The sequence below is a fragment of the Diplotaxodon limnothrissa genome, linkage group LG9 (genome assembly GCF_057381915.1).
Source record: "Diplotaxodon limnothrissa isolate DT_005_m linkage group LG9, D_limnothrissa_male_GT1.1, whole genome shotgun sequence".
In the NCBI taxonomy this organism is placed as follows: domain Eukaryota; kingdom Metazoa; phylum Chordata; class Actinopteri; order Cichliformes; family Cichlidae; genus Diplotaxodon; species Diplotaxodon limnothrissa.
In genome coordinates, this window is record NC_140604.1 from 19,773,162 (window position 1) to 19,800,401 (window position 27,240).

Consider the following 27,240-nt stretch of genomic DNA (forward strand, 5'->3'; position numbering starts at 1 on the left):
TGATGTAAATTAGGTTTTGTACAATAAGAGTGACATTTGGCGTGAAAATGTAGGAGTGGAAGACCGATGTGGAATGGAAACTCGGCAGTAAGAAATCTCTTGATTGCTGCTGAGCACAGTAGTGCTTTTTCTGTGCGGAAGCCAACACGGTTACCAATATAGCACAAATGTGAGTAGTCTGTAAAGAATTAGAAATATTTGCATTCTAACAAAGGGAGGAAATTTAACTTTTTTTTTTTCACATTCCAAAAGAAATGTTTGAGACAAAACTCACTGGTGCAATGTTCAACTAAATCCTGAAGACCTACTGGCGATGTGCATTTAGAAAGGAATTTAACATGTATTAAGAATACGAAGTCAACTGTCAACAGCAGACAACTGGTTTTGTCCCGTGTCTGTACTTCTGCATATCCAATGACCTGTACGGCTGCTATTCATAGAAACATTGTAACATGTGGTTAAACCGCTCTCTTTTTTCAGTGGGCTTCTGTTCTCCGAATATATCAGCGATTATGTGTCCTCACTTCTAACTGGATGGGCATAAATCTGTTGAAGTCGCACCTGGTAGTAATGAGGAGTAGATTCCTTGGACTGTGATTCTTCGTGTACAGTTGGCAAACTCCAAGTGTGCAAAAATGTTTAAAATGAGCGAGCTAAGTTGCAAATAGGTAGAAATGCTGTACTTAAATGTTCCTAAAGCGCAGTTTTGGGATGTTGTACGCTTTTATTTTATTTATTTATTTATTTTAACCTCCACATCTCCCTCCCCGGCCTGCGGTCTCTTTAAATCCAAATCCAGTTGGAGGGGAGCTGCGCGTCCTCAGAAAGTTGTGTGGCCGCTGTGATTGCCCGCACTCAGTCTGATAAACAGCTGCTTACCATTTAGGGCGCTTCACAAAGTTTTCTCCAAACTCCTCCAATCGGGATTGTTTTTTTTTTTTGTTTTTTTTTTTGGTCCTTTTTTTTTTTCGCCGTTCTGAGCCTGTGGATGTTCAGATATAGAAAGTCTGCACCGCTGGAAGCAAGTCTGGGATTCTAGGTTTGCGTAATGCTCAGACGTCCTCTGCTCAACATCTGGATTAACTATTTGGAGCCAGAGCTAACGGCCCTACACGAAACTCTTGACTGTATAGCCTGCTATCTTGATGGAAAGAATCCATTTTAGCCTACTCTGGAATTTAACTTGATGACCCGAGTTGGTGCTCGTAGATTATGTATTCTTTAAAATGGGTGCGAACAATGGAAAACAGTATGGAAGCGAGGGTAAGTGCTTCAAAAATTACTTTTAAACACATTTATGTGAATGCCACTTTAAAACTCGCTCTTTTTTTATGCAAGTATATATGAAAAACTCCATTTTTAGTGGGTAAAAGAGGGGCTGTGATATCATCGTCTGTGGCTTTTTTTCTTTTGTGTCCTGGCCATCTAAAAATAGAAAATAATGCAGAGTTTCTTGGGTCTGTAGCTTCCTCGAGCTTGTCCCTAGACGTCAGTTAGCTAGCTTAAAACTAGCACCATCTCCTCGGAGTTGTGCACTATATTTAATCTCCTTTGTGCGTTTTCTGTTTTTATGCACACTTTAATTTACTCCACATGTCTTCGAGATGTTTGGGGTGTGTGCAGTTAAAGCTGGTGGCTACTTTTGCCTTGTATTTTATATTGGTTTTAGAGATGTCACATTTATTCATAAAAGATAAGAGTGACATCTGGCGGCGGTCGTTTTTAATCCCTTTGAAAAGCGGCCTGTTGTGTTAGAAAAGTCAAGTTTGAACAAAATTCGTGTTTTTCTTTTCTTATTCTCAAGGAAATTAACTCATCTCTGCCTTATTGTGTGTTTGCCTTCAGTTAAAAGCATATAAGTGAAAGAAAGCCAGTTTAATAGGATCTCAACATTGCATAACGACTCTGACTTAGCAAGTTCTTGTAGCCTTATCGTTTGTTTTTGAAGATAAAATCTATTCAGGTTTAGTGGAGGTGGTTCTCATAGATGTGGGCACTTAAGTCCAGCTTATCTTGATAAGAGCCAGTATCAGAGATTGCAGTCCACGACCCACAGCCTGGTGTTGTTTGATTTGGAGGCCATTTCATACATGCTAGTCAATTTCATGTTATTTTTTTGTGTAAAGTCAAAAGTGCACAAGACACAAACAGCTAAATACTGTGAATAATCTTTTCTTAAATGGATTCTCATTGAGACTGTACATCTCAAGTTCACTGATTTATTTTTGCTTCACTTCAGTTTTTATTTCAATTACAGTTAACTTTCCTGCAGATGCTGTAAAATGCTGTGTTTGGGCGGAGCCTCAGAAACTGGGGTTCACAGAGGACAAGTAGACATAATGCTATTTTTTTTTTCTTGCACAAGTGTTTAGACTTGGCAAAATAAAATAGCCACATATTAATATCAATGACTGACGAGACAAGAAAAATGTTGCATTGCATAGATTAAAAAGCACTTAGAGTACATCACACTTAACGGACAGACAAGTACAGAAAGCTGTTTCAGCTTACAGGAATGCAGCTCGAACCGTCTAAAAGATAACATTAGACCTTGTTTTTCATGACGTTACCACAATCAGAATCAGAATCTGTTCGCTCTCATAGAAAAATGCAGAAAAATCTCCAACATGTGGCATTAATGATCCAGGAATTTATCCCGCCTTTTGTCTGTTATCATCAAAAATAAAAACTTTGTGTTACGACCTATCTCTGCCGTGCAGGTCTCATGTGAGGTCTGATCTTCAGCATTACTTGTTCAGAAAAAAATTGTGGTCGGACTTTACCAAACACATTATTTCTACCTCAGAGCAGAAATGTTTGTATAAATAACATTCCAAGGAGCTCTCTTCCTAAGTCAATAGCTGCAGAGAAAAGGTTGGAATTCATGATGTTAAAAATAACACGTGGAGCAACTCCACCTAGGAATTTAGTCTGTTAAGGTACATGAACAGATTCTATCACAAGCTCAAGGCCTGTACTCAAGAGCTGAAGTTGAGTTGTCCTTGAGCTGTGCAGCAGTCAGAGAATACCCAGACTGAAGAACACCATACTGTGCAGTTAGTATCTAGCACAAAATAAACCAAACAGTTAAAAAATTGTGCTTTTTGTTGATTAAGATTTAAAGTCTTCAACATAAGAAGTGATATTAAAGTCTTTGACAGGCTCAAAATGAACAATCCTTACCTACGGTGCATACTTCCTTCTTAGTCCCATACTCTGATTTATCTATTTATATAATTTTCAAACTCAAGAACATCACTTCAGAAAATGTATCAGCCTTCACAGAACATACATATGCTAGTAATACAAACACTGATGTGTAAAATCAGTAGAATTCCCCTTTAACAGTAGATTTATGGTTCTGCATTAAATCTACACCGTAGGGGAGTTATAACCGCAAACCCTTCTATAACCCTACGCTGTAACTTATGCCATAACCTGACATGCAACTCCCTAGAAATGTAAATAGATGTTGCCTCAAGGCCCGTTCAGTAGTGCTGTTTCCTCCTATGCATTGCCAGCTTCTGCCGATCAACTGGAAGAGACAATCTCCACCGCCAGCTCAACGTTTTAGGGATGAGAGGATGCAGATGCAGAGGAACACCATGCATCCTGGCTGTGATGTCACCCACTTGCATAGGATATTTCTGTATAGATCCAATGCAGAATTAAAAATTAAGATTATACCTGATACCAGAATATACCAGAATAATAACTAATGTATTATTTGTTGTACAGCTAAAAATAACCCTTGCATCCTCAGTTTATAAATGGCTGCTTTTCCATCATGATATTAAAAAAACTTGTTGCACATTGTTCTGTAGGTTTTGCCAAAGTTATTGCAGAAAGTGTAAATTTCTGGCAGAAAAAAAGACACTGGGCTCCAGATTCTTTTCACCTGTTTTCAGTGCTATTTGTTGATTTATGTATCTGATATCCCAATATTTTCTTTTACAAAACATTAACGTATTTCCTAACATTTTTTAATGTAGTTCTTTTAGATACATGTTTACCATCTGCTTGATTTGGCTAAGATCAGATGGTTTATGCATTTGGGGAGTTAAAAACGTGTATTGTCAACTGAAGTTGCAGAGTGCCCTCTGGTGGACAAACTGTGCAATGTTAACACACATAGAATGTTTGAAGGGTGTTTCTCCTGGCTCATCTTTACTTTTTAAATCTTCATTTATAAATGCTAGGCCCAATATATTAGCAAATACTTAATATTGACTGATAATATCAGCTGTTAGATAAATCAGTTTCCAGAGGAATTCTCCATAACAGTCTGTCAAACATGTATCTGAAGTCTTTAAATGTATTGGAGGGGTTGCACAAAATCTGATAGGCTTCCTCAAGTGATGCTGAGGTTGGGCTGAAAGCAGCGGGCAGACAAGCAGTGGATGTGGCAACCAGGGAATGTGGAGTATCAATAAAATTGGGTGATTTGTAGCAATGACAGAGCAAAGTGTGGTGTGTACACCTCTGAGTATAACAGGTGAAATGAACAAATGAATACAACTGACTGACATATGATGGTGATATCTACACAGCCAGAATCTGGAATGCCAATTAGCAACCAGCTGTCAGCTACAAAGTGGTGTGAGATTAGCAAATTACTAATAGTAGTAATAGAGTTCTGTTTTGGGTAATGTAGGCACAGAATAAAAAAAAAACAACAATATTTCTGGTTTTGCTGTGTTTTTTCCTTCTGTCGACCTTGGATCCCACAATGTCAGGAGAGTAACGTAAAATTAAGGTAGTATTGCATTGTTATCGCTTGATAGTATCTAAGACCATTGTCTTAACCCAAACTTTAGAATCCTGCAGTCCATTAGTCCACATCTGTTTTCAAGTGTGATTCCACAATTAATTACACACTGGTTGTAACTATGCAGCAACTATCAACCAGCACATTATATAAGCATAAGACAGGAAGCAGGAGCTTTTCTGAAACTTGTTTTTCAATGAAAGACAGAAAACAGTTATTGCCTTGCAGAGACCGACCCACATGCCAACCAAACAGCCCCTGCAGCCACGAGTTCCTCGCTCGCTAAAGAATTGTGTAACCGGCTAAATATCAAAATATATTTGCTTGCGTTAACTCAGCCTTTTATGCTCTGCTGGGAAAAGTGGTCTGACATTAACATCTGCAAGCTCTTCATGAATATCTGACTCATTTCTGTTGCCTGGGGGGAGCTTTAACAGATGTGTCAGCTCAGTGATGTCACCGCAAAGTGTCATTCATGTTCATACCATATCTGCTCCATTGGTTTTGTATTATTTTATAAGTAGCTGTGCGATCTTTCGTTGTTTCGTTGGGCTCATTATGCAGACAGGTTGCTTTTTTTTTTCTTCCGTCCCAAGTTTTTGAGAGTTTCTTCATATTTCGGGAACTGTCTTGTCTGTTTAGGTTACTGCGCTTGATGTGGGCGTGACTGTTTGGGAACACCTCCTTAGCCTGTCGTGCTGGGCGAAAGGCACATAGTTACTCTCAGGAAAGCCACAAAGCTGCATTTATGATCTGACAGAGGAATGAAACGCCATAAACAACTTCTCCACAGGCAGCCTGTAGTCACCATGGCAGTGAAGCCTATCGTACTTTGGGAACAGAGGCAGTCATGCAAAAGGATATACTTTTTTTCACTTTAGCACTCATAGACGAGTCGACTGTGTAGAAATTCAAAGTCGAAATCCTAGAACGAAAACGTAGAAATCACTTTGGTGTGGTGTTTGTGAGACAGTGCTGACTCGCTGCAGATGATACCATTCATTAATCTCTTTCTGTGTTTTGTCACTCGTCCTGTGTGGAAGTAAGGGCTGAAGGGGGGATTTTAGAAGACTTTATTCTTTTTCCAAATGTCAAAAACGGATACTAACTCAGACGAACCAGCAGATACTTTGTGCATGTGCCAAGGCTAACCATTCCTCCAAAACCGAGGAACATAAAAGTCATAAAAGCAGAGAGTGATGAGATTTATATTTCCCTACACTTTGTGCCTCCTTACTGTATAATATACGTCATCAAAGTTTGAGTCCACCTTATCTTTAGCAAACATTCTTCAGGTATTAAACTGAAAATCAAAGTTTCGGGGGATTGCGGGCTATAAAATTGCCTCAAATGACTACAAATTTAATTAAAAAGGCAGTTTATTATCTTAACCTTGATATTTTATGTCCAAGCACTTTTGTTTTTCTTCCCTGCAGGTAAAGGGAGCTCAAGCATCTCCTCTGACATAAGTTCGAGCACAGATCACACACCAACTAAAGCTCCGAAGAATGTGGCTACCACTGAAGGTAAGGCATCTGGTGCTCATTAACCAAACTCCCCTCCCTACTTCTTCTTTCCCTCCTTTTCTTCTTCTTTTCCTCCTTCCAGCGCTCTTTTTCCTCCTCATCCACTTTCTGTGCTGCCTATTTTTGGAGAGAAACCTGTGTGTTCTTAGGATAACCTTAAATTGAAAACAAACTCACAGCTGCCATCAGAACCCAGAAACCAAAGGCATTTCTTGAGCTTTGTTTTAGAAGAAGGGGGGAAAAAACACTTCTGGCTTCTCATTGTGGAAGAATGCTTATCTAAACTGTGGTCGTATCAGGCTCAAAGTGTTGCCAGGGCGGGTGGGAGGTGCATGCACTTGGGAGAGGTGGGCGAGAGGGATTTTGTTGGAGACAGTGAAGGTATGGGGAGTAAGAATGGAGAAGAGAGAGCTTCACCTTCTGCTCAGATCCTGCCCTTACTCCTCTCCGACTCTCTGACTCCCTCTCACCTCCTCAGCCTCCTGCTTGCCCAGGCAAGCGTCCAACTCTGCAAGAGTCACCATAGGAACTCTTTCAGGAGTGGATGTGTTACTAATGTAAACTGTGTGCTTACCCTAATGGTTTGGAAATACTTTTCAGCTGGCAGATACATCTTGAAGCCTGCTGTCAGCAGCTGTCTCGAACATTGATCCATCTGGTACAGTCGGAACAATTTGTCAGTCAAAAGAACAGAATATAACACCAAAAACATATTTTAGAAAATGTTTTCATGCATCAGTATTATAGTGCATTCCAAAAACACAGGTCCAGTAACCTTTAAGCCTATTTGCTCTACAGATTTTGGAAATTTAAAAAATTTTGGCGCACATGCTCTCAACTATCAAAACTTCAGTTATTTATTAATTATTGACTATTCATGATTAAATGTGTTCCTGACCACATAATGAGAAAGACTCGGAAATTTTGATGGAATTTAGAGGTGCCAGGAGGAAGACAGGCAAGGCGCTCTTTTCCATTGGACGATCTATATCATACACTTTTTCCACATTTTTTTTAAAGTGATGGATGACTGTATGCCAATTTTAAATGTATTTTCCCCTACTCTAAGACATCAGGTAAAAATACAGTAGTGCAAAAAACAAGGGACGAGAACACCGACGGTTTAAATGGGCTTTTTATTTTTTAATCGACGGGCCAGGGACCAGAATTATCTGATTTCCAGCCTTCTTGACCCAGACTGCTGACTGGCCGGTCAGCCACCCATGTGTCTGATTATAATTTGCTGGAAATGTCAGTACTGCTGTGCTGGTGCACAGACAAATAGTTGTGCACTCACAGCCACATGCTGCTAGCTCTTTGCTGTACCAGTACTACCGTGAAAATGCTTATCACAAGAAAAGCTAAAGCTACGCAAAGCTCAGAACAAGCCACAAGTCAGCAGCCTCAGTATGAGCAAAGCAGTTATGAAGATACTTATGGAGAAAAAAAAGGGTCGATATCCTCTAAATTTCTTGCAGCTGCTTCTGTTAAGTAGCATCTCTAGTTATTATGGCTAATGTGTTGCAGTGACCCATCATTTTTAGTTTGTGGTCTCCACCCACATGTTTAGGGACTACAGTGCTGTGATAGTGCTCTCTTTCCACAGTTCATCAGTACTCTTTATCCAGGTCGGGTATCTTCACAGCATCTTTGTCGCTATCATCGCGATGATTTGTAGACATCAGACTTCCACTGGTCAGAATGCGTTCAAAGATGATGACTCAGACAGTGAGAATAAGATGTAAAACCCCAGTGAAGTAATCACAAAGTCACTTGACAATTCTGATCAAAAGCTGATCAAAAGCTTTATCAAAATCCCCCACAAATACATTGTGGTCTCCCTACTGTTGTGTAGGAGACTTGACCAGTGAGTCATCGGCTGTTTTGCACGCTCATACACTTTTACAGTACACTCGCCCTTTTTCTCTCATGCATTGTCATCGCCAATCTTAAATTTGCTCTGGCATGCTAAATGTAGTATTCTTGTGGCTTTGCACTGCCCACAAGAAAACAAATACTAACTACAGCGTGTTTTTATAACTGTCACTCAGCTGGAGATTTTAAGGTGTTTCTCAGAGAAAAAAAAAAGGATCACAGGGGAAACCACACATCAGACAAACTCCTCAGGAGACATCAGATTTTGTGCAAAGTTTGTGCCAAGTAGTTTCACATCTTGCTTTAAAAATACACTGAGATGTACTTGTGAGAGTGCATTGTAGGAAGATAGATCACTCTTACTCATTCGGCTTCGCTGGAAATGCTGACGCATAAAGGTCCGTCCACCGAGCAGCTTCTGGAAGTTAATCCAGAGTACTTTGTGGAAATCGATAATTGTCCTGGATGTGTCTTCTCTGAGCACAACCTGTGCAGATAGAAATATATATATATATAGAGAGAGAGTATAGGCCATAGCCAGTGGCTTCCAGACCATAATTCCCCCCCCTGTGTTATGACTGAAATTGTTATTTTTTTCTCCATGCTAAGTGGGAGTAATTACATGGTCTGGAACCGCTATGGCCACAGTCAAATCCCCCCTCCTTAGAAAGACACACGCATGAATGTGCATGCACATATACACATACGCGCACACACACACGGACCCACATCCACATGCTCATACACAGTGGCAGATTACACAGCCCTTCCCCACCTAGTCCTGTGGTCCACTAAACTAATCAGGAAGCAGTCTGGGCTGTTTCCCCACCACACACTGGGAGTATTCATATTAGGGCCTCCAGTGTCCCCATGCTGCAGTATGGTCACTGTTGCATTGATGTAGTTCCATTAGTTAGTTATTGTTTTGCTCTTTGTAAAACACCATAGTAACACAATGAAAGAGGAAAACATTGGTTATACAGGAACATTTATAGAGGTGTATAAATTTATAAAAGAGTGCAACCAAAAGACACCGAATGCTATGAGCTGGAATATTATTGTGATACCTTATGAGAGCAGATTAAAAGACTATTAGAGGTCAGAGCATCTCTAATATTAACTTTGCAACATATTTCATAAATTTTATGCTCTGCCAGTAAGTGCCCAAATAAATTAAACCTATTTGAATTTAAATATAGAGTTTTCCACTTTTATTTGCCCTTTAACTAAACAGACTGCACCAGTCATGTGTTAATTCTTAAATATAGAGTAACAGACTAGATCTGTGGTGTAGTTGTTCCTGCCTCGCAGCAGTCCTGGTTGAAGCTCCTGGTCATCTGGTAGTATGCTCTCTCTGTGGCTGTTTGGATTTCCTCTGGGTGCTCTGGCTTCCTCCCACAGTCCAAAAGCAGGCTTGTTAGGCTAATTAGCAACTCTAAATTGGCTCTAAGTGTGAACGTGAGAGCGTGTGGCTGTCTGTCTCCCTGTGATGGGCTGGTGACCTCTCGTGCTGTTGTTACAAAGATTCCTTTCACTGTAGAAAAATGCATATTTCTGTTGAGACAGACATGATTGTTCTACCAGGCGGGCTACAGAAGGATGTTTTTTTATTACCCGTTGCAAGAACTAATTCAGTTGAAAGAACAGTTTTGTGTCAGGCTGTGAAGAGGTGAGATTTACTGCCAAACGGGTGACACAGAAAGAAACCAGCAGAATTGGATTTAAAAGGCTATTAAAAAACTACATTTTTGAGATGGTGTCTGACCAAATAGAGGAAATGATAAAAAAGCCTGGGGATATTGGCTGTGCACTTAAATGATAGATTGCTCATGCTGACATGATATTATGATTTTATGTTTTTTACTTTGTTTTATTTGTGTGCGTGGTGGAGTTTTGTAAAGATGTTTTATGTCTCTGTGTAAGTTGTTTATAGTGAACTGTCACAGTGTAAGTTTTTTTCCCCCTGTGGAAAAGAACAGCTGCTGCATTGATGTGGCTAATAGGGATCCTAATAAATGAAGCTAAACTAAACCCTATGACAGCTGTGATAGGCCACAGCCCTCTGGCTCCACCCATCTGCAGATGGATGAAAGGAGTATATATATGTCATTAAGTTGTGACTGAAAAATATTAGTCAGAAAATATAAAAATGTTCTAATCCAATCTAATGCTTGCTAACATTAGCTAACATAAGCTAGTTGTCATACAAGATAAAGTAAAGCCTTTAGCTATGGTAAATTTATATTACTACTATTTACTTATATGCTACTATGCTATGCTACTACTATTTATTTATATTAATACACCTGTTAACCCCTGATCTAATTATTAATCTAATTACCTAATCTAATTATTAATTTTAAAAATCTGTCTGCATGACCTTTTGGCCTTAAATTGTAGGAAATTAATGTATAAAATTAAAGAAAAAGTTCTCTTAGCTTGCTCCTCAGATTATCCTGTAACTAACCCCCCCCCAACATTCATTTCTATATTGGATAATGAAAAACAGGAGTTTTCCAGTTATCTAATTGTTTATTTGTTACTTAATTACTTTGGTGTAGTCTCAATGGTCATGTGGGAAGCCTTTATCAGGAAAAATTGAATTTGTATCAGTTTTTGTCCTTCACATTTTCCAAGGGTTTCCATGGGGACCAGATTGGAGTTGTTGCTGGGCTGATTATGGCTGCCCAGAACTTCCCTGCTTTGCACTATCTAGAGTACAAAGCAGATCCATGAATCTGGTTTTAACAATGATCTGTCCAAAAAAGAAAAGGAGTGAGGTTTTTAGAACAATACTTGTTGTTAGCTTACCATTAAAACAACCAAAGTTAACCTTACTAGAAACTTTGTATATGCACATGGAAAAGATGTATATATTAATTCACAACCAATGCTATGCAAGTTTGCATTCCTTTTTTAGATTTTTGAGGTGAATATTTTTCTCTTTAAACATTATTTTTCAAACGATACTGTCTGTTTTTACAGCCACTGTATGTCAGATCCAAACCAGAGACCCTGGAAATGAACGGCTGGAGACTGCACCAAGTCCCATAAGGGCTGTTTCATATTTCTCTAAACAAAAACTATTGCCATCGCAAGAATTTCAAATAGGTTGTAATCATCTCAAAAACTAATGAAAACCATATTACTGAATTATCGCCCAGCCATAATATCAGTATGCAAACGGAAAGTAGACTGGTGCCTGCCGTCTTTCAATGATCAGTCAAGTATTCCAACAAAACCAACATTAGGAAGTCACACTCATTCTTTTCTTGAAAACAAACTGAGCTGGGCAGTCATCTGGCAAGATTTTGCAATACGTCTCTGTTTTCAGTTATTATTTAGACAACTTTGTGGTGGCCTGACCCAGTTGAATCGCTTATTAGTTGCAGACTGAAAGGCACAGGCTTGGGACAGTAAATCCTTCCTGTGAGATGAAATTGAGTATCTCCCAGCAGGGGTTACACAGTGACCCAGTCTGGGCCTCAAGGGTTCGCTTTGGTACAGCTGGACGCCGGGTACCTTAGGAATGTGGCTCAGACATAGTAAGCGCTAAACAGACAGCACCCTGAGGTGTTCAGCCTACATGCTGTGACTCTTGAAGACCATTTTGATGTTGCTGTATCAGCTGGAGCCTTTGCCAAAGGTTTACCCAATGAAGTAGCACAGTTTCATTATGTAAAAACAGCCAATGTTTGGGGTCAGTTCCTTCACTCGTACATAATGGCACCAGGAAGGTGGCTCAGACACAGGAGAATGGTGGGAACAATGAACGTGCTGACTTCCTCTCTGTCTGCCAAGGACCAAAGAAACAGAGATAACAGTACCGAGGAAAAACCTAATCTGTCCTTCTATAGCACTTCCAACACTGTAGTACAAGGCTGTACTGTAAACACTTTGTAATTTATATGCTCTTAACTAGAGGGTTATCAAAAGCAATTTTTTTAGATGATATTTTGCTATAAATATCTACTTTCTGCATGACGTAAGTAAAGTTTCTATATGAGTTAATGCAAGAGTAAGACTAACACTGACTGGTTGGGGCTCTGTGTAGTTTTATATAGCAATGGAGCAAGGTGACGGGTTAAAAATAAGACTAAAACTAGAACTGAAAAGCATAAAAACTAAAACAAGAAAATCCTGTCTGGAAACAACCTGAAAATACAACGAATTGGAAAAAAACAAGTCAAAATGAAATAAAACATAAAAAAACTGCTATTTAAGATGCACTACTAGATTTTTCTCACAAAGACACACTTAAACCGAAAGCTTTAGTGTACGTGGGAGGTTTGTATATGGACACCGATCCTGTGGCAAGTATGCCAGATAGATGCATTGTGTCAGCACAATGACTCACTTCACATCTTTCTATCTTTAGGCTATCTGTGTAATGCACTAGTCATATGCTCCAATGTAGCATATAAAGCATTACAAACTAATAATCCCCCTTTTTGTGGGTCGAATGCCGTGTCGGGGTCACATTTGCAGTCTAAACAGCTTCACTCCTGTCTCCAACAAGTTAATATTTTTGCTCTCCCTGGAGCAAAAGATCCCTCACACTTCATCTATAAACTAACTCTGCATACTGTTGGCCCATTTCCTTGTGTTTGCTCAGCCAGATATATAGTGTTTCCCTGTTGATTGTTGCCAGATCCTGCAGAGAGATGTCCATAAGTGTCGCTGACTTAGGGGCATTTTTACAACAAAAATGAGATTTAAGGTGTTAGCCTCCTTTTATTTTTTTATAGCCTCCTCTCAAACATCACATCTGTTTTTTAACGGAAGATATTTAACTACTGTCTATTAAAGGAAATACTAATGCACAGAAATTCACCACCTCAACAAGTATCTGCACCTTTTTTACTGTCCTAAATTAGGACACAAAACAGCTGCCTGCAGTTATCCAAGGGCATTTTTAACAAGCCTATAGCGATTGCAATAAGAAATATCATTGGTTTGCATTTAATCCTTGTTGGAAATAGTTTAGTAAAGATAGAACACAGTGAGGAACAGAATGCCAATGCTATTCTGCCCAGATTTTCTCCATCAGCTGTCTTCACTCCTACCCCTTCCTTTCTACCACTCCACAAGCCAGGAAATCTGAGCGAAAAAGCACAGAACAAGGCTCCAAAAGAAAAACAAGTGAAAGCAGTTTACAGAAGAAGAAGAAGAAGAAGAAGAAGAAGAAGAAGAAAGTCAGTTCATAACTCTTCTGTGATTACGACTTGGTCTTCTCTTTCTCTGCTGAGAGGGAGGAAGTGCTGGCCCTTCTGTTTTGAATGTGCTTGCCATTTTCTTCAACAGGGGTCATGTTTATCAGGTCTACTACAGGAGCACATTTGACAGGAGTTGGGAAAGATGCCACCTGGAAGAAACACATGCTCGCTTCCTGTAAGATTTTGGCTCGCGAGCGATGTTTTCACTATGATCCACCTGGGTATTTGGGCTTTTATGTGGCAATATGACCGCGATTGTGGAACAGCTGAACTGACACATTGGACTTCCCCTCCCCTCATTTCACTCTGTGGTTTGTTTCGTTACGTAAGCAGGGAAGCGTCAGTTGTGGCTGAAGCTCCAGCGTTACAAAAATGAGAGGAACATTGCTGTGGAGACTGTTCCACCCTCGGGGAGTCTTTCTTTTATTAATCGTGTTTTATGTAACTATGTAACATCGCAAATGCAAAAACAACTAAACATCTTCTTTATCTGAAGCATTTGGGTCTAGAAATACACTTGTCACCATCATAGGAGGAAAAATATTAGCTCAGAATTTTGGCCTGAATGATGATCTGTACAGCCTTAGGCCTAAAACAAAGCAACTGATGAAAACGTTTTTATGAGAGATTGCTGAAAATATTGTACAAAATTATTGGAAGTTTGATACTACAAGGCCAGAAAATAGCTTTGCAAAGTCATTTTTCATTATTTGCACAAAAATTAGATTTACCAGAAACATGCTAGCTAGTCACAGTTAAACTCTTAGGAAAGTGTTTACTGAGGTCACAGGTAAATCTAAAGTAGCAGAATATGAATTGACCTCTGTAAAAACTTTCCAGTAGTTGTACATCGTTTGGGGTCATGAATAATTAGGCCTATCTTCTAAATCAGCGGTCCCCAACGAGTCGTTTGGTACCGGGCTGCGAGAGTTGAGACTCGGGTGTGAAATGTATGGTTTTCAGGGTTTTTATCGGTTTTTAGCGTTATTTTATCGTTTTTTTTTTTTCATTAACTCGGTTTTCCTGGATCTGGAAAAGCGCTATACAAATACAGGCCATTTACCATTTACCATATCTGGACCATCAGGTGTGTATTACAAAGAAACACCATTCCTTCTGATTCAGGGAGTAATTGAAAGTAAAAAGCAAGGAAAACAAAGACTGTTAAAGCAGTAGTACTGGAGAGAGCCCTGCTGTTGACAGGTGTGTTAACTCAAGCTAATCATCTTCATGCTGTAGCTACAGATTTAGCATATGGACAAAAGAGAGATGTTAATCCTGTCATCCAGTACTGTTTCCAGAAGTATTTTGTGGTAAAATAAATTGTGTTTTTATTATTTTTTCTCCTTAAATGCACTTGTCAGCTTTTTCCATGAGTTGGGTATCCAGGACTTTGATGTGAAACAACCTCTTTCAGAAGTTCAACCAAGCCCTTTTCTGTCAGGGGTTTATAACCAAAGAGTCCAGGCACTTCCCTTGTTCTATTGCTTTAACCACATGACATCATTACATTTGCTCCTCATCACAACCAAATCAAACATTTGGCCAAGCATTCACTTTTCCATTTGTGTCAGATGTGCTCTGTGTAGCTACGTTACCCTCCTCGGTCGTTTGACATGACTTACAGTCACGTTGCACTCTAACCCCACTCACACACTCTGCCAAAATGGTGAAACTGTCCATAAAAGAGAAATCATGCACACGACTCCCCAAACTTGGTCACCCCAACCTTGACATCCCAATTTAACGACCTTTAAAAAGAAAAATTACATCATCTTGAATTTCAATTATTTGCCAAAAGCCAGATCATCTTTGAATTGGGCCAAATCACTCGTGGACTGCAAACTTTCATCTGCATTCTGGAAAATTTGCGCACACACAAGAGCTAATTTTTGAAGAAGTGAGTTCGCGTTCGAATCTGGCTGTAGAATATCTGAGCGTCTGCTGTCCTCCTCTACTGAGGATTTATAAAGTGACGAGAGCAGGGTATGGAAACGTTTGAGGGGCTTTAATAGGTGGAAAAACTCCCTTGAGGAAATTAGTCGCATTGTGGGGAAAAACGTGTTATAGTTCTTGGCATATGTACTTGCCAAATCTGTTGCAGCAAAATCTTCAAAAAAAAAATAAAGAGAGAAAAATGCAAAGAAAGAATCTCAAGACTGAGTGAGTGTGAGAAAAGCTGCCGTCCAGAAGCATAGGTGGGTTGGGGGTTGTGCCGAGTGAAGAAGTCTATTTCCTGTCCGAGTGTGCGCATTGTGAAGGAACCAGCAGCCCTATTGTCTTTCAGATTGCGCAGTGACGTAAGACCTTCCTGTAGTGAAGGCTTTGCTGATAGCCCAGCCGCCACACTGTACAGTAATATCAACTTCCATGTATTCAATAAAATCTGAGACAGACCCAGATGTTTTTCATCCGAGCAGTCCTCTCTCTCAGTTGGATGTTTCCTTTTTTAAAGAAAAGAACTAGAGCACATGCCCCTTTAGTGCTGATAAATCAATAGCATTTTTTTCAGTCAACTCTCTGCTGCCTGGTTGTTTTTTATTAGCTGATACTTCTTCTTGGCGTGTTACTCCTCTTGAATTAATTTTGGTTTGATTTCCTGACTTATGGGTAGAAAATGAGCTTCTTTTTATTCCCTCACACTTCTGGCAGGGAGGAGCCCAGTGAAAGCTTACAGAGCAGGAGCATGTCACACGGCTAATGTCACTGAGGTAATGCATTGCTCTGTTCTGCCAGATGCAGCAGTAATAATCCTGAGAGCCCCAGACAGGGTCTTAGCAGAGCTTCACGGCACTGCAAGATCCTGAGTAGAATCCCTATAGCTTTAGTTTATGACCAGACTGCGTCAAAGTCTGGATTGACCCTGCCCGTGCACTTGTCTTTGTCTCTGGTAAAGTCTGCAGGCTCTTTTGCCAATTTATCTTCCCTCTTTCCTTCCCCACTGCTCCTGCTTTCTTTTTGAAAGCCTTCAGCTGATTTCCTCAAATCTGTTTTTGTGTGCTACTTTAAAGAAAAATATTAATCAGGATTTTGTTATTAAGTCGACCTCACTCCAAATAGCCAGCTGCGCCTCTTCATCATCCAGGCACGGTGTCTTTTCAGTGATCATTCCGATTGATTTACATTAAACTTCTGGTATCAAAGCACAGTCCAGATGTGCTTTAGAAGTGAAGCTGAGCTGACGTTAATGAGATCCTGCTGCGGCACTGCCATGGATCAGCACAGATTTGGGTATTTGTGGCAAATGATTTCAGCCAAGTATGCCATGCTGTGGCTATATGTGCATTCAAAATGCATGAGTTTCTCTTTCATTTCATTACTGTGCAGTTGTTCTTTGCCCAGGGTAAAGACCAGATGTTCCACTGTTCTCTGATTTCTTAAACTAAATTGAATCTTCCACCATCTGCACTTGCAGTGACTTCAAGAGAACTTTAACAGCTGCATAGTATTTGTTCTGCTAATGATAGGCTTGCAATGATACAGAGATATAAAACACGACACCACTGGTTAACTCGTAAAGCTGCAACTGGAAGTTACAGGAAAGTTTATTCTTGCAAGTTGCAAGTAAACCTTCTGAAGAGATCCACGTTTTCTAGAGACCTTCTGCTGTTTCAGATGGACCTTATTAGAGGAAAGTTTTTCTTGTTGTCATAGCGAAGAATATTTTGACATGTGAGCCCAGTAGCTGTTATAATTTTCTCCATAACACTTTTAGGACTTCTCATCCATGTTGGCTTATGCATAAAGCTCATTCTTGACCTCTTTGAAAGGAAGATTACAAAACAGTTCCATCTTAAGGTCCACTAATGAGTGTGTTGAAAGCTCCAGGCTGGCTTCACCTAGCAAGGGAAATATAAGCTGTGATTGTTTTGTCAGAATACTGTTGTTAATGTTCTGACTGAGGGATTTCTGAAAAAAATTAAAATGTACAGCTCTGCTATCACTTTCGAGATAAATGAAGACAGAAAACTAAACAGCAGTGACGTTTGTAGGGTTACTGAAGTTGGGCTAGCTGGTATATAATGGTGTGCTACCTGGTGGCTAGCTACACAGCTATGGTTAGCACAATATGAACACATTAGCACAGTAAAGCTGAAGCCATTCGGTAAAAGTTATTCGAGGGTGTTTCTGATGGTTAGGGACAAATGCAATCGCATGACAGGATGCTGTAAACGGACCAAACTTCAGTCAGGAGAACAACTGCAATAAGGGTTGATATGTCATCACTTAAAGACCGGATAGGAAAGTGGCAGAGTGTCCTCTGGTGGACAGACTATGCACTATCAACACTCATGGTTGAAGGGTGTCTCTTTTTTACTTTTAAAGTTTTCTTTTTTCTTTACTTTCATTTCTTTTTAAGTTTTCATTTATCTGTCATTTTTAAATTGGTCTCGATATATCAGCAAACAGTTAATATATCGACCCCATCAGGCTCTAACTTTCAATGTTTTCATTCCACAAGTTTTTGTATAGCAAATTCCGCCTGATGGGCTTTCAAACTATGTGCTTGACTGACCATTCAAGTGCTTTCATGTTGTTTCTTTTATTTGTGTTTGTATTCGCAAACCCCTAACATTTGAAAGTATGAAGAATATGTGTTGCAAATGCATTGCATGAACTGCATGAATCCCTCAGAAGACAAGAAGTACAAGGGGATCTTGTGATACTTTGTAATTCAGGTACCAGATGGATGTGAAAAATGTTTAGAGGAAAATGAAGGAAAATATCAGAAATGAGATCATTCGAGTCTTCAGTGATACCCGGATAAACAAGATCCTCACTCAGCTGAAAAACATAGACAACTGTAACACCTGGATTTCCTTAAAGTAATCCAGATGCTAGCTATCCAGAATCATGCACAGTTAAGCAACTGCGAAGCTGACTTCACTTAACTTTTCCCACCAGCTGTTTGAAACTGTGTCTCAGATTAAAGGGGTTGGGTGTAGCCTGGACTTGGAGTGCTCTTCTGATCAGTGACACATGTAATTACGCAATTTGGAAGTTGCTCCTTAGCCAGTGGCAGATGAGTTGCATGCTGAATCTATCGCATTAGCTAGGATTTGGACAATAAAGCGGTGCCTCATTCATCCATCAAAACTAATGATTCACAAAATGTGTCTATGTAATGCCTGCACACAGCTTCATGGAAAATCTGATTTTCTCCTGGATGCTGTGATGTTTTCATCGCAAGACTTGCACATATACATTTTTTTTCACATCACAAGATTTACTGCAGTATCAGGATATTTTTCATTCCCATTATTAAGTGAAACTTCACTTTTTTGGAAGATAGTTAAACATATTTTCACATTTATAGAGTTTTGTGCTGCATGGTGTGGGGTTGCAGCCAAATTATGCAAAAAAAAATAACAGTCACTAGGTATTGTGGGAATGTTGTACAGCACTACTATTGTTGAGACATATTTGGACAGCTGTGTGAAATTCAAAATAGATGAGGTGTTTGTAACGACGTCAGACCATTAAATCCTTTGCATTAAGCTAAAAAATGAATTGTTATTGGAGAAATCTATTGGCCGAGAAAAGGTACAAGTCCTCAAGAGAATAGTCCTGCATATTTTAATCATAGATGGACCACCCACAAGAATGTGATGCATTATAACCAAAATGAGGTGGACTCTATCCCACAAGAATAAAAAAAAAAAAAAAAAGCCCAACATGTGAAAAGTTTTGATGCATTCTCTTCATCTGGCCAGGATTTGGATTTGAATGAGAATTTTAAAGCACACAAGAGGCAGTTTAAAAAGCAGGATTCGAGGACATGTTACCCAGAGGATGAATCTGTGGATGTCATCAGAAGTGAGATGGGAAGCAGACTGAGCAGAAGCTCTGGTATCTACATCTGAAATACGACTGTAAGGACGGTGTCACTGCCCACCTCTCCCAGCGCACAAATCCACATGGCAGACAGGATGCTGTCTATTTGTCATGTACTGCACATGCTGACACACTGTGCAGAAGCAGATGATTGACTTACCCTTTCATTTTAACCAACATAGTTCAGTTCACACGACTGGGAGTTTAAATATAGATTGTAGATTGCAGACAGTGTTAACATGGAAATCACCTTTTTGTCAATAGTCTGTTGAAGTACAACAATCGTACAGGTCACGACCTCACCACTTACCTGCAGACTTTGCAAGTTTATTTTTGACCAAAATATTGTCTCAGATCCTGCAGATAGCTGTGAGCCCGTCTGTGACGTATTGGGTGTTGTATGACTGTTGGTATTATTTTGACCTTTTGATAATTCTGCTCAGTAATCTCCATAATGTGAATTACTAATAAATGAGGTCCTGATATTGATCTTACAGACATACTGGGCTTTCTTAAATAAACTCAGTTACTCAGAGTTTGTCTTGGACCAGTAGTTTCGGATTTTGAAATACGAGACTCCACCTCAGTAGTAGACGGACCCTTTAGAAAATAGTTAATGAATGTTTGGGTGTTAGAAGTATGAGTCTATAACCACACACTGCTAATTCACGAGCTCCTACAAAAGGCTCCTAGAAAAGTTCTTGTAGAAGAAAAGGGGACATTTGTGCTCTTCTTCTTGGGCCCAATGTTTGTAAAGAGAATTCATTCAAATGTAGCTTTTGTAAGACAACCAGTCACCACATATCTTAGGAAATTAGCTCCACGGTGTTGTCTAAATACTGGCAACCTCTTCAGGGTGTAACCTCTCACCCACTAAGTGCTGAGATAGGATCCAGGATGGATGGATGGATGAATGTTGAGACAGCTGGAATTTGCTTCCTGAAGAAATAGTGCCGAATTCTATGCACTTGCGTCCTCTGCTTTGTCATTAATTACAAATTTTTGGGCATTCAGGTGGTTCACAAGTTTGAATGTTTATAGCCTAGAAAATTTACAAACCATTAATCAGCTGCATCAAAGCAGATAAACTAAAGGTAAAATGTCTGAACTTCTGAAAAAATGTTTAAAAAAACATTTCGTTGGAATAAAAATGGCATATTAGCAAGATAAGAAATTCTCTCTTTATCCCACTGGTGGGAAATTTCTACATCGAAAAAAAGCCTACATTCAATTTTTTACCGTTCTTTAGACTCGCTTAAGACTAAAGTGCTTCATTTTCATGAGGTAAGCTCATCAAAGAGTCTCCCAAAAAGCTCTGATGTTGATGGAAGCATAAATCAGAGCTGGCTTGACACCTAAACAAATCGTAACCAACTGGCTACTCAGTAGCTTTTGCTTACTCTACCCTAAACAGGAAAAAGCATGGATAAAGGCAGGAACATTTGAACAGCCCAGAAAGCTTTAAGTGGATTTCTGCTGTTAAAAGGCAAAAAATCTCATCTTGTTATAGTAACAACCTTTGTCCAAAACTGAGACATCGTCTTTTAAACAAATTATTGGGAAGCAATCTTTGTGACGCGATTCATTCTAGCTTGCCTTTTTCACCACATACTGTTACTTTTTAGGTCAATCAGATTAGTACTAATGGTTGGACAGCTGTGGGTGACATCATACTAGTGACTTCTTGGAATGTTTTTAGTGATGACTATCAGTCCACCTAAAATCCTCAAGATTGTAAAGAATAGATTGGAGGGTTGCAGACTTCATCAGAGGAGAGCGCTCAGTGTCCCAGTGCGACAGTTCGACCCCGGGAATCAGATTCAGCGCCCTGGCTGACAAAGGATTCTGTCGTCTCACGCTAGAGTGATGGGATCCAGCCTCGTCTTCCCACAGCTGCATCTTCAGACACGGCAGCAATCAGTGCACATCTGTCAGGGCCTCAGTGTTTACACAGGGCTAACCATATATTGTCAGACCAGGCACCAAACTCCTCATCTGCTTTGCTTTGAAGCCGCAGAGTTAATCTGATGAAGAGGAACTGTGTGTGCTGCCCAAACGCCTGGCAGATAAATGTGACACACTTTTTTCCAAAAACATCCCAAAACCTGATAATAGGATCCATGGAAACGCCTCTTCACTGATGATAAAAGCTTGTGTAGTACTGTAACTGTGGATTCCAAGTTTCTCGACCAGTTTTTCCAACTTTTTATCTGTTTATTCTTATTCTGTTTATTCTGATAATAGCTAGCAAATGTAGAATGCAGTACATCACTTCCCTCTAATCAAGCAAGGTTTCATATACAGTACTAATGATATTCCTTTTCTTTACATATGAAGGTATAATGGCTGCCATTAGTGCTACTGGAACTATATCAAGTGTTATTTGGTTTTTGGGAGACTCTATAAAAGCATGAAGATGTCATTACTGTTAGTTAGAGAGTTTGGGGAACAAAACAGAAGGCCATGTGTTAGAAAAAAAAATGAAGAAACGTCTGGATTGTACCAAATATCACTGTGAAAAACTGAAAACGCTATGCCCAGATGAACAGAATCAACCTTTATATATTATATCTTGAATGCACTCTTCAAACCAGGACTAGTAGATTCGGAGACCTTAAAACCTCAATCGATGTCATAATCTGATTACAGTAGAATTATTAGGTCTCAACAAGAGATTGTGAGGCAGCGTTGGGATCGTTACTCAAGAAAAGTGAAGTACACATTACTTGTTATTGTAATGCAGTACATCACGTAATTACTCACCAGAGAAAGTAATTTGTTACACTGTTACTTTCTCATTAGTGCATAATATGATACTTCAAACGCCCCCTTACATATTTACCAGTTAACAACATAAACCTTTAGTCTGCCGAACCACACACTGATACAAATCCTTTTCCTAATAAAGACACACATATTATTGTTCTCGTACTTTTCACATATGACCACAAAGCCGACAACAAGACAAAGATAAAAAACGGCTAAGAGACAGACCCCACTATCACTCCTCAGTGCATCCGATGCATCAGATAAAAATAATGTCCATATCACCACGCCTCAGAAGCTGTATCGCTGTATGACTCTACAATTTTCCTCCTCTCGCCCACTAAAATCAGATAATTGTAGCGCAAGTGCACACACAAGAAGAAAACACGCAGATAACAGATGGGTTTTAGCACAAGTAACGACATAATTGTAACTGCAATGTAACATGACTGTGTTACTGAAAAATATCACGACGCGTTACACAAACGAGAAAACAGAAGATATCAGGTGTCTCCCACAAATTTCAGATAAGAAGACTGGAAATCGTTGGAAACACGTCATTATCACAGACAGAAATACCTGGAAACACTGAAAACAAATCATGCTTTTTTTCTATTTTCTCAAATTTTATTTTGCATTTTATATTTATTTACTTTTTTACATTTTTTTTAACATCTTTTTGATACCTAAGCGCCTTCTCTAACATTCACACAAACACTCGGGTTTCAGCATTTGGCCCAAAAATACTTGGACATGCAGACTGGAGTAGCCAGGGATCAAACCACTGACCTCTTGATTGGTAAATGACCCGCTCTACCTCCTGAGAACATAACAGCCACACCAACAAAGCAGGAACAACCAGTTAATGAGTCATTCATTAGTAATGTTCTAACTCAATAACTCCTTACCCGTCTAGAAGATAATGACTTCCAGAAATTGTGAGTCATTAGGTTGCCATTATTTCATAATTATCTGTAAATCAACAGGACTCCCCACTTTCTGCATGAGTCATTCCTGATTAATTGCAAAAGTTGAACGTCACAAAACAGTAACTTCTCATTTCTTTAACATTAGCTACTCTTTTTGTGTTACTTACTTACAGTTACTTTGTAGTTACACATTACATACCAGTGCCTTCAGTTTTTGTCTCCTAAGTGTAATTAATTACTTTTATTAACTTTACTTGAACAATTATCTACTGTAATGTCCTGGATTGAGATTATAAAGGGACTGATTAACTTAACTTCAGCTTGTTGTTGACTCTTTCAATTAACTATACAATTATTTGAGTCCCTTATTGTAAGGCGGTATCGCAAAGGGGAAATCCCTTTTTGGTTGGTCCACCTAACAGCTCAAATATTAGCTTAAACAGCCAAAAGATTCATTTAAAAGTAAAACTTAAAAAAAACAAAACAGAAGAATTATTCTGTCTCATTTTGTTTTGTTTTATTGTTTTTATTCAGGTTTAGATTCCAGCACAAGAACACTGAGCACCCCGAGCCCGGGATTGATTCTGCCTTCCAAGTCCTCCTCCCTCTCCTCACCTGCTCTCTCCAGCAACGGCCACGAGACCAACTCCTCGTCCTCGTCTTCTGCCCCCGCTGAGACGGTCGCTGTGATCCACCCTCAGCCCGGCACTCACACTCGCTCCAGACAGTCGAAAACCCACCACTACGCCCCCATCGATCTCCTCCCTGACCACACCCTCCTGCAGATCTTCTCCCACCTTTCGACCAACCAGCTGTGCCGCTGCGCACGCGTTTGCCGCCGCTGGTACAACTTGGCTTGGGACCCCAGGCTGTGGAGCACTATCCAGCTAACAGGAGAGCTGCTTCATGCCGACCGTGCCATCAGGGTCCTCACCCACCGGCTCTGCCAAGACACCCCGAACATTTGTCTGACCCTGGAGACGGTGGTGGTCAATGGCTGCAAGAGGCTCACTGACCGGGGGCTGCACGTGGTGGCCCAGTGCTGCCCCGAGCTACGCCGCCTGGAGGTTGCCGGCTGTTATAACATCTCTAATGAGGCCGTGTTTGAAGTGGTATCCCGCTGTCCCAACCTGGAACACCTAAACCTCTCGGGTAAAAAGAAACAGACAAGTCATATTGAGTAAAAAGCAAATAACCCCATCTGACTTTAATTAGAATCTTTGGGCAAGCTCTAAGTCTTAAGGAGTGGCCACTACTTGACATCATGCACATGTGTGGATTTGCCTCAAAGAACTTCTCCTTTCAGTCCTTTTTTAGTGATTTCTTGTAAAGCTGGTAGAATCATTAGAGGAGCAGGAGAAGCTCTTCCAACCTTAAGTCCCCATGTGGGAGAAGAAAGGCTTTCTTTAGCTGAAAGCAGAGCTTACCTCAACATGGGTAAGAGGAGCGGTCTGCTGCTTTCATTAAGGAAGTGACACAAATAACATTGACTGGAGCAGAGCGAGGTCTGCACTATTAGCAGCAGGAAGGAAGCTCTTTGTAGTAAAAGGAAAAATAAGCCCTTTTCAAAGTGTTAAAGACACCAGACTTTGATTGAATTGGCCTTTTTGGTCTCTAAAAACGACCGCACTTGTGTTTTCTTTGTCTGCGCTCACATTTTCATTCTTCTGCTTGATTGGCTGTAATCTAACACAGCAGGTTTTTACTCTGGCGCCATCAAGTGGCGACTCAATTAACATCAGCTTTTAAGAGTCAGTGTTGGGCTACTGTACCGCCTCCCTCTGTCATTGTAGGCTGTACACAAATAGCCTTGAAAGTGCAGCAGATGGTAATAGGAGGCCTGATAAGAGAATTTAATTGGTTTATAATTTCTTTCTTGCTGTCCCACAATAAGAGATAAGAACTTTTAAAATCATTTTTACATAGACAGAGAGAAAATGCTTATTTTCTTACTCTTGGATTGCATTATAACATAAAATCCATGTGCATACATACATGTGAGCTCTGCATTAACACCTGTTCTTTCAACATCAACAGCGAGACTCTCTTTAATGGAAAAAAATCACCTCTGCTTCCTTTCCCTCCAGGCTGCTCCAAGGTGACATGCATCAGCCTAACCCAAGAGGCCTCACTCCAGCTGTCTCCATTGCACGGCCAGCAGATCTCCATCCACTACCTGGACATGACCGATTGCTTTTCCCTCGAGGACGAGGGCTTGCGAACTATCGCCTCCCACTGCCCTCGCCTGACTCATCTGTATTTGCGGCGATGCACCAGACTAACAGATGAAGCCTTGCGCCATTTGGCTCTCCACTGCCCTTCAGTGAGGGAGCTGAGCCTCAGTGACTGCCGCTTGGTGGGGGATTTCGGCCTCCGGGAAGTCGCCCGCCTAGAGGGTTGCCTGCGCTACTTAAGCGTGGCCCACTGTACCCGCATTACAGATGTAGGCATGCGCTATGTGGCTCGCTACTGCCCGAGACTGCGCTACTTGAATGCGAGGGGCTGCGAGGGGCTCACGGATCACGGCCTGAGTCACTTGGCCAGGAGCTGCCCCAGACTCAAGTCTCTGGATGTCGGTAAATGCCCGCTGGTGTCGGACAGCGGGCTGGAGCAGCTAGCCATGTACTGCCAAGGCCTGAGGCGAGTCAGTCTCAGAGCCTGCGAAAGTGTAACAGGCAGAGGACTCAAAGCTCTGGCGGCCAACTGCTGCGAGCTGCAGCTGCTCAACGTGCAGGACTGCGAGGTGTCACCGGAGGCTCTGCGGTTCGTCAGACGCCACTGTCGGCGCTGCGTCATCGAGCACACAAACCCCGCTTTCTACTGAGACGGGGAGTTCTTGGACTGGTCTTCTGACAAGTGGATGTTCTAATATTCCTGCTATGGTGTTGGCAGAGTTCAGCGGCTGATGTGTCAGAGCTAGTTGAAAACCGGCGTGCAATACTGGCCAGAATTTGTCTTTTTAAATTCGCTTGATGGCTGTTAATGCTATCCTTTGAAAATACTTCCACAGAATGTATTTAACATATTTATCTATACAAAAAGGCAGAAAAGTACAGTATTACTCCCCCCCCAACATCACAGTTTGCAATGTAATAACATGCTACAACACTGAGCACTGGGTACAGCTGTGTTACAGTTTAAAAGTATTGTAATATCTATTTTATTTTAAGTCATTGTCACCTTTAGGCCCTGAAACATAATCATTGTAATAATTTCTACAGCTATTCTTGAACAACAAGTATCTCTTGATCCTAAACCACTGAGAATGTAGCAGCAGCTAAGCAAATCTGGTGATTTAGACTATAGTCAGTTTCACTTTCTTTGTGTTGTGTGCATACGCACTTTATGCATTTGCGCTGACAATCACTTCAACTGAGCTCAAACTCTTATATTTAGCATTTTGCCACATGCATTTGTGTTAGTTAAATGTCACGAGTAAAGCAAACAGTGTTTCCAAAAAGGCCGGGATACAATAAAATGTAAATAAAATGCAAATCATAGAAAGTATGTTTAATTGTGCAAGGATGACATTCAGTTTAATCACAGAGCCATGCTGTAATATGTGCAGGATGTGGTTTGGGCCTCTCTTGAATATCATTACTGATGCCTCCACAGAAAGCTTAAGTCGGACATCCCACATGGATTCCAGCTCCTTTTAAACTTTGCTGGATGGTTCCTCAGTTCTTTAGCCCAGAGAAAGTATCCAGAAATCTGGCATGTTGGCTGTTATGTAATCTCAATAATGAAATCCTCCAGTTCTTTGCATTTTTTTATATTCCTTACTGCTGTTGTTAAACAGTTCAAGTAGATCTCTATCTAGTCTTTTTTACGAGTGGTTAAAAACTCTCTTTACTTCTGAAAGACTCTCCAAGATGCTCTTTTGGTAATGAACCTAATTAGCTGTGTGCATGCGGTCAAAAATAAATAAATAAGAGGAGTGGAGAGGTTCTGGATGCTGAGGCAGACAGGTAAGGTAACATCCAGAGCACACAGAACATGTGGAAACATGAGGGACGGTAACCATCTATGCAGGAGGAGCAAGATCTAAGATCTAAGCAAGAGGAATCCAGAAACCATGAACTGCAAGGAGCATTAACGTTTAAACACAGACAGGAGGAACCATGTTGTCTTTGTACCAGTCTAACTGCAATGTGGAGTTTAAATGCGTAGCAAATCAATGCACAATGTTTTTGTTTACATTTTGCAAAAGTAGTACTGACTTTTTTTTGGAAAGCACGTTTGCTCCTGAGAGGGGCTTTTACTGAAAAATAGGAATGGGATCAGTGTTGAAAATAAACAAGAACACATTGCTGCTATAACTGTGC

The 27,240-nt window shown here is 40.3% G+C and overlaps 1 protein-coding gene across 1 annotated transcript; it reads left to right on the forward strand.

The window, feature by feature from the left end:
* The first annotated feature begins 987 nt into the window (after positions 1 to 987).
* LOC146625453 (F-box/LRR-repeat protein 7) lies at positions 988 to 27,188 on the forward strand. The gene is made up of 4 exons (XM_085362093.1): positions 988 to 1,263; positions 6,205 to 6,294; positions 23,450 to 24,067; positions 25,003 to 27,188. Exons 1-4 carry the CDS (start codon positions 1,227 to 1,229, stop codon positions 25,737 to 25,739), a joined length of 1,482 nt encoding a protein of 493 aa, XP_085218219.1. The 5' UTR covers positions 988 to 1,226; the 3' UTR covers positions 25,740 to 27,188.
* The last annotated feature ends 52 nt before the right edge of the window (positions 27,189 to 27,240 follow it).

Bases quoted from the DNA above. Each gene is read 5' to 3' on its own strand.
- LOC146625453 (XM_085362093.1), top strand. From the start codon at position 1,227: ATGGGTGCGAACAATGGAAAACAGTATGGAAGCGAGG. The intron at 6,295-23,449 runs GTAAGGCATCTG...GTTTTTATTCAG, and splicing joins GAATGTGGCTACCACTGAAG to GTTTAGATTCCAGCACAAGA. The intron at 24,068-25,002 runs GTAAAAAGAAAC...CTTTCCCTCCAG, and splicing joins GGAACACCTAAACCTCTCGG to GCTGCTCCAAGGTGACATGC.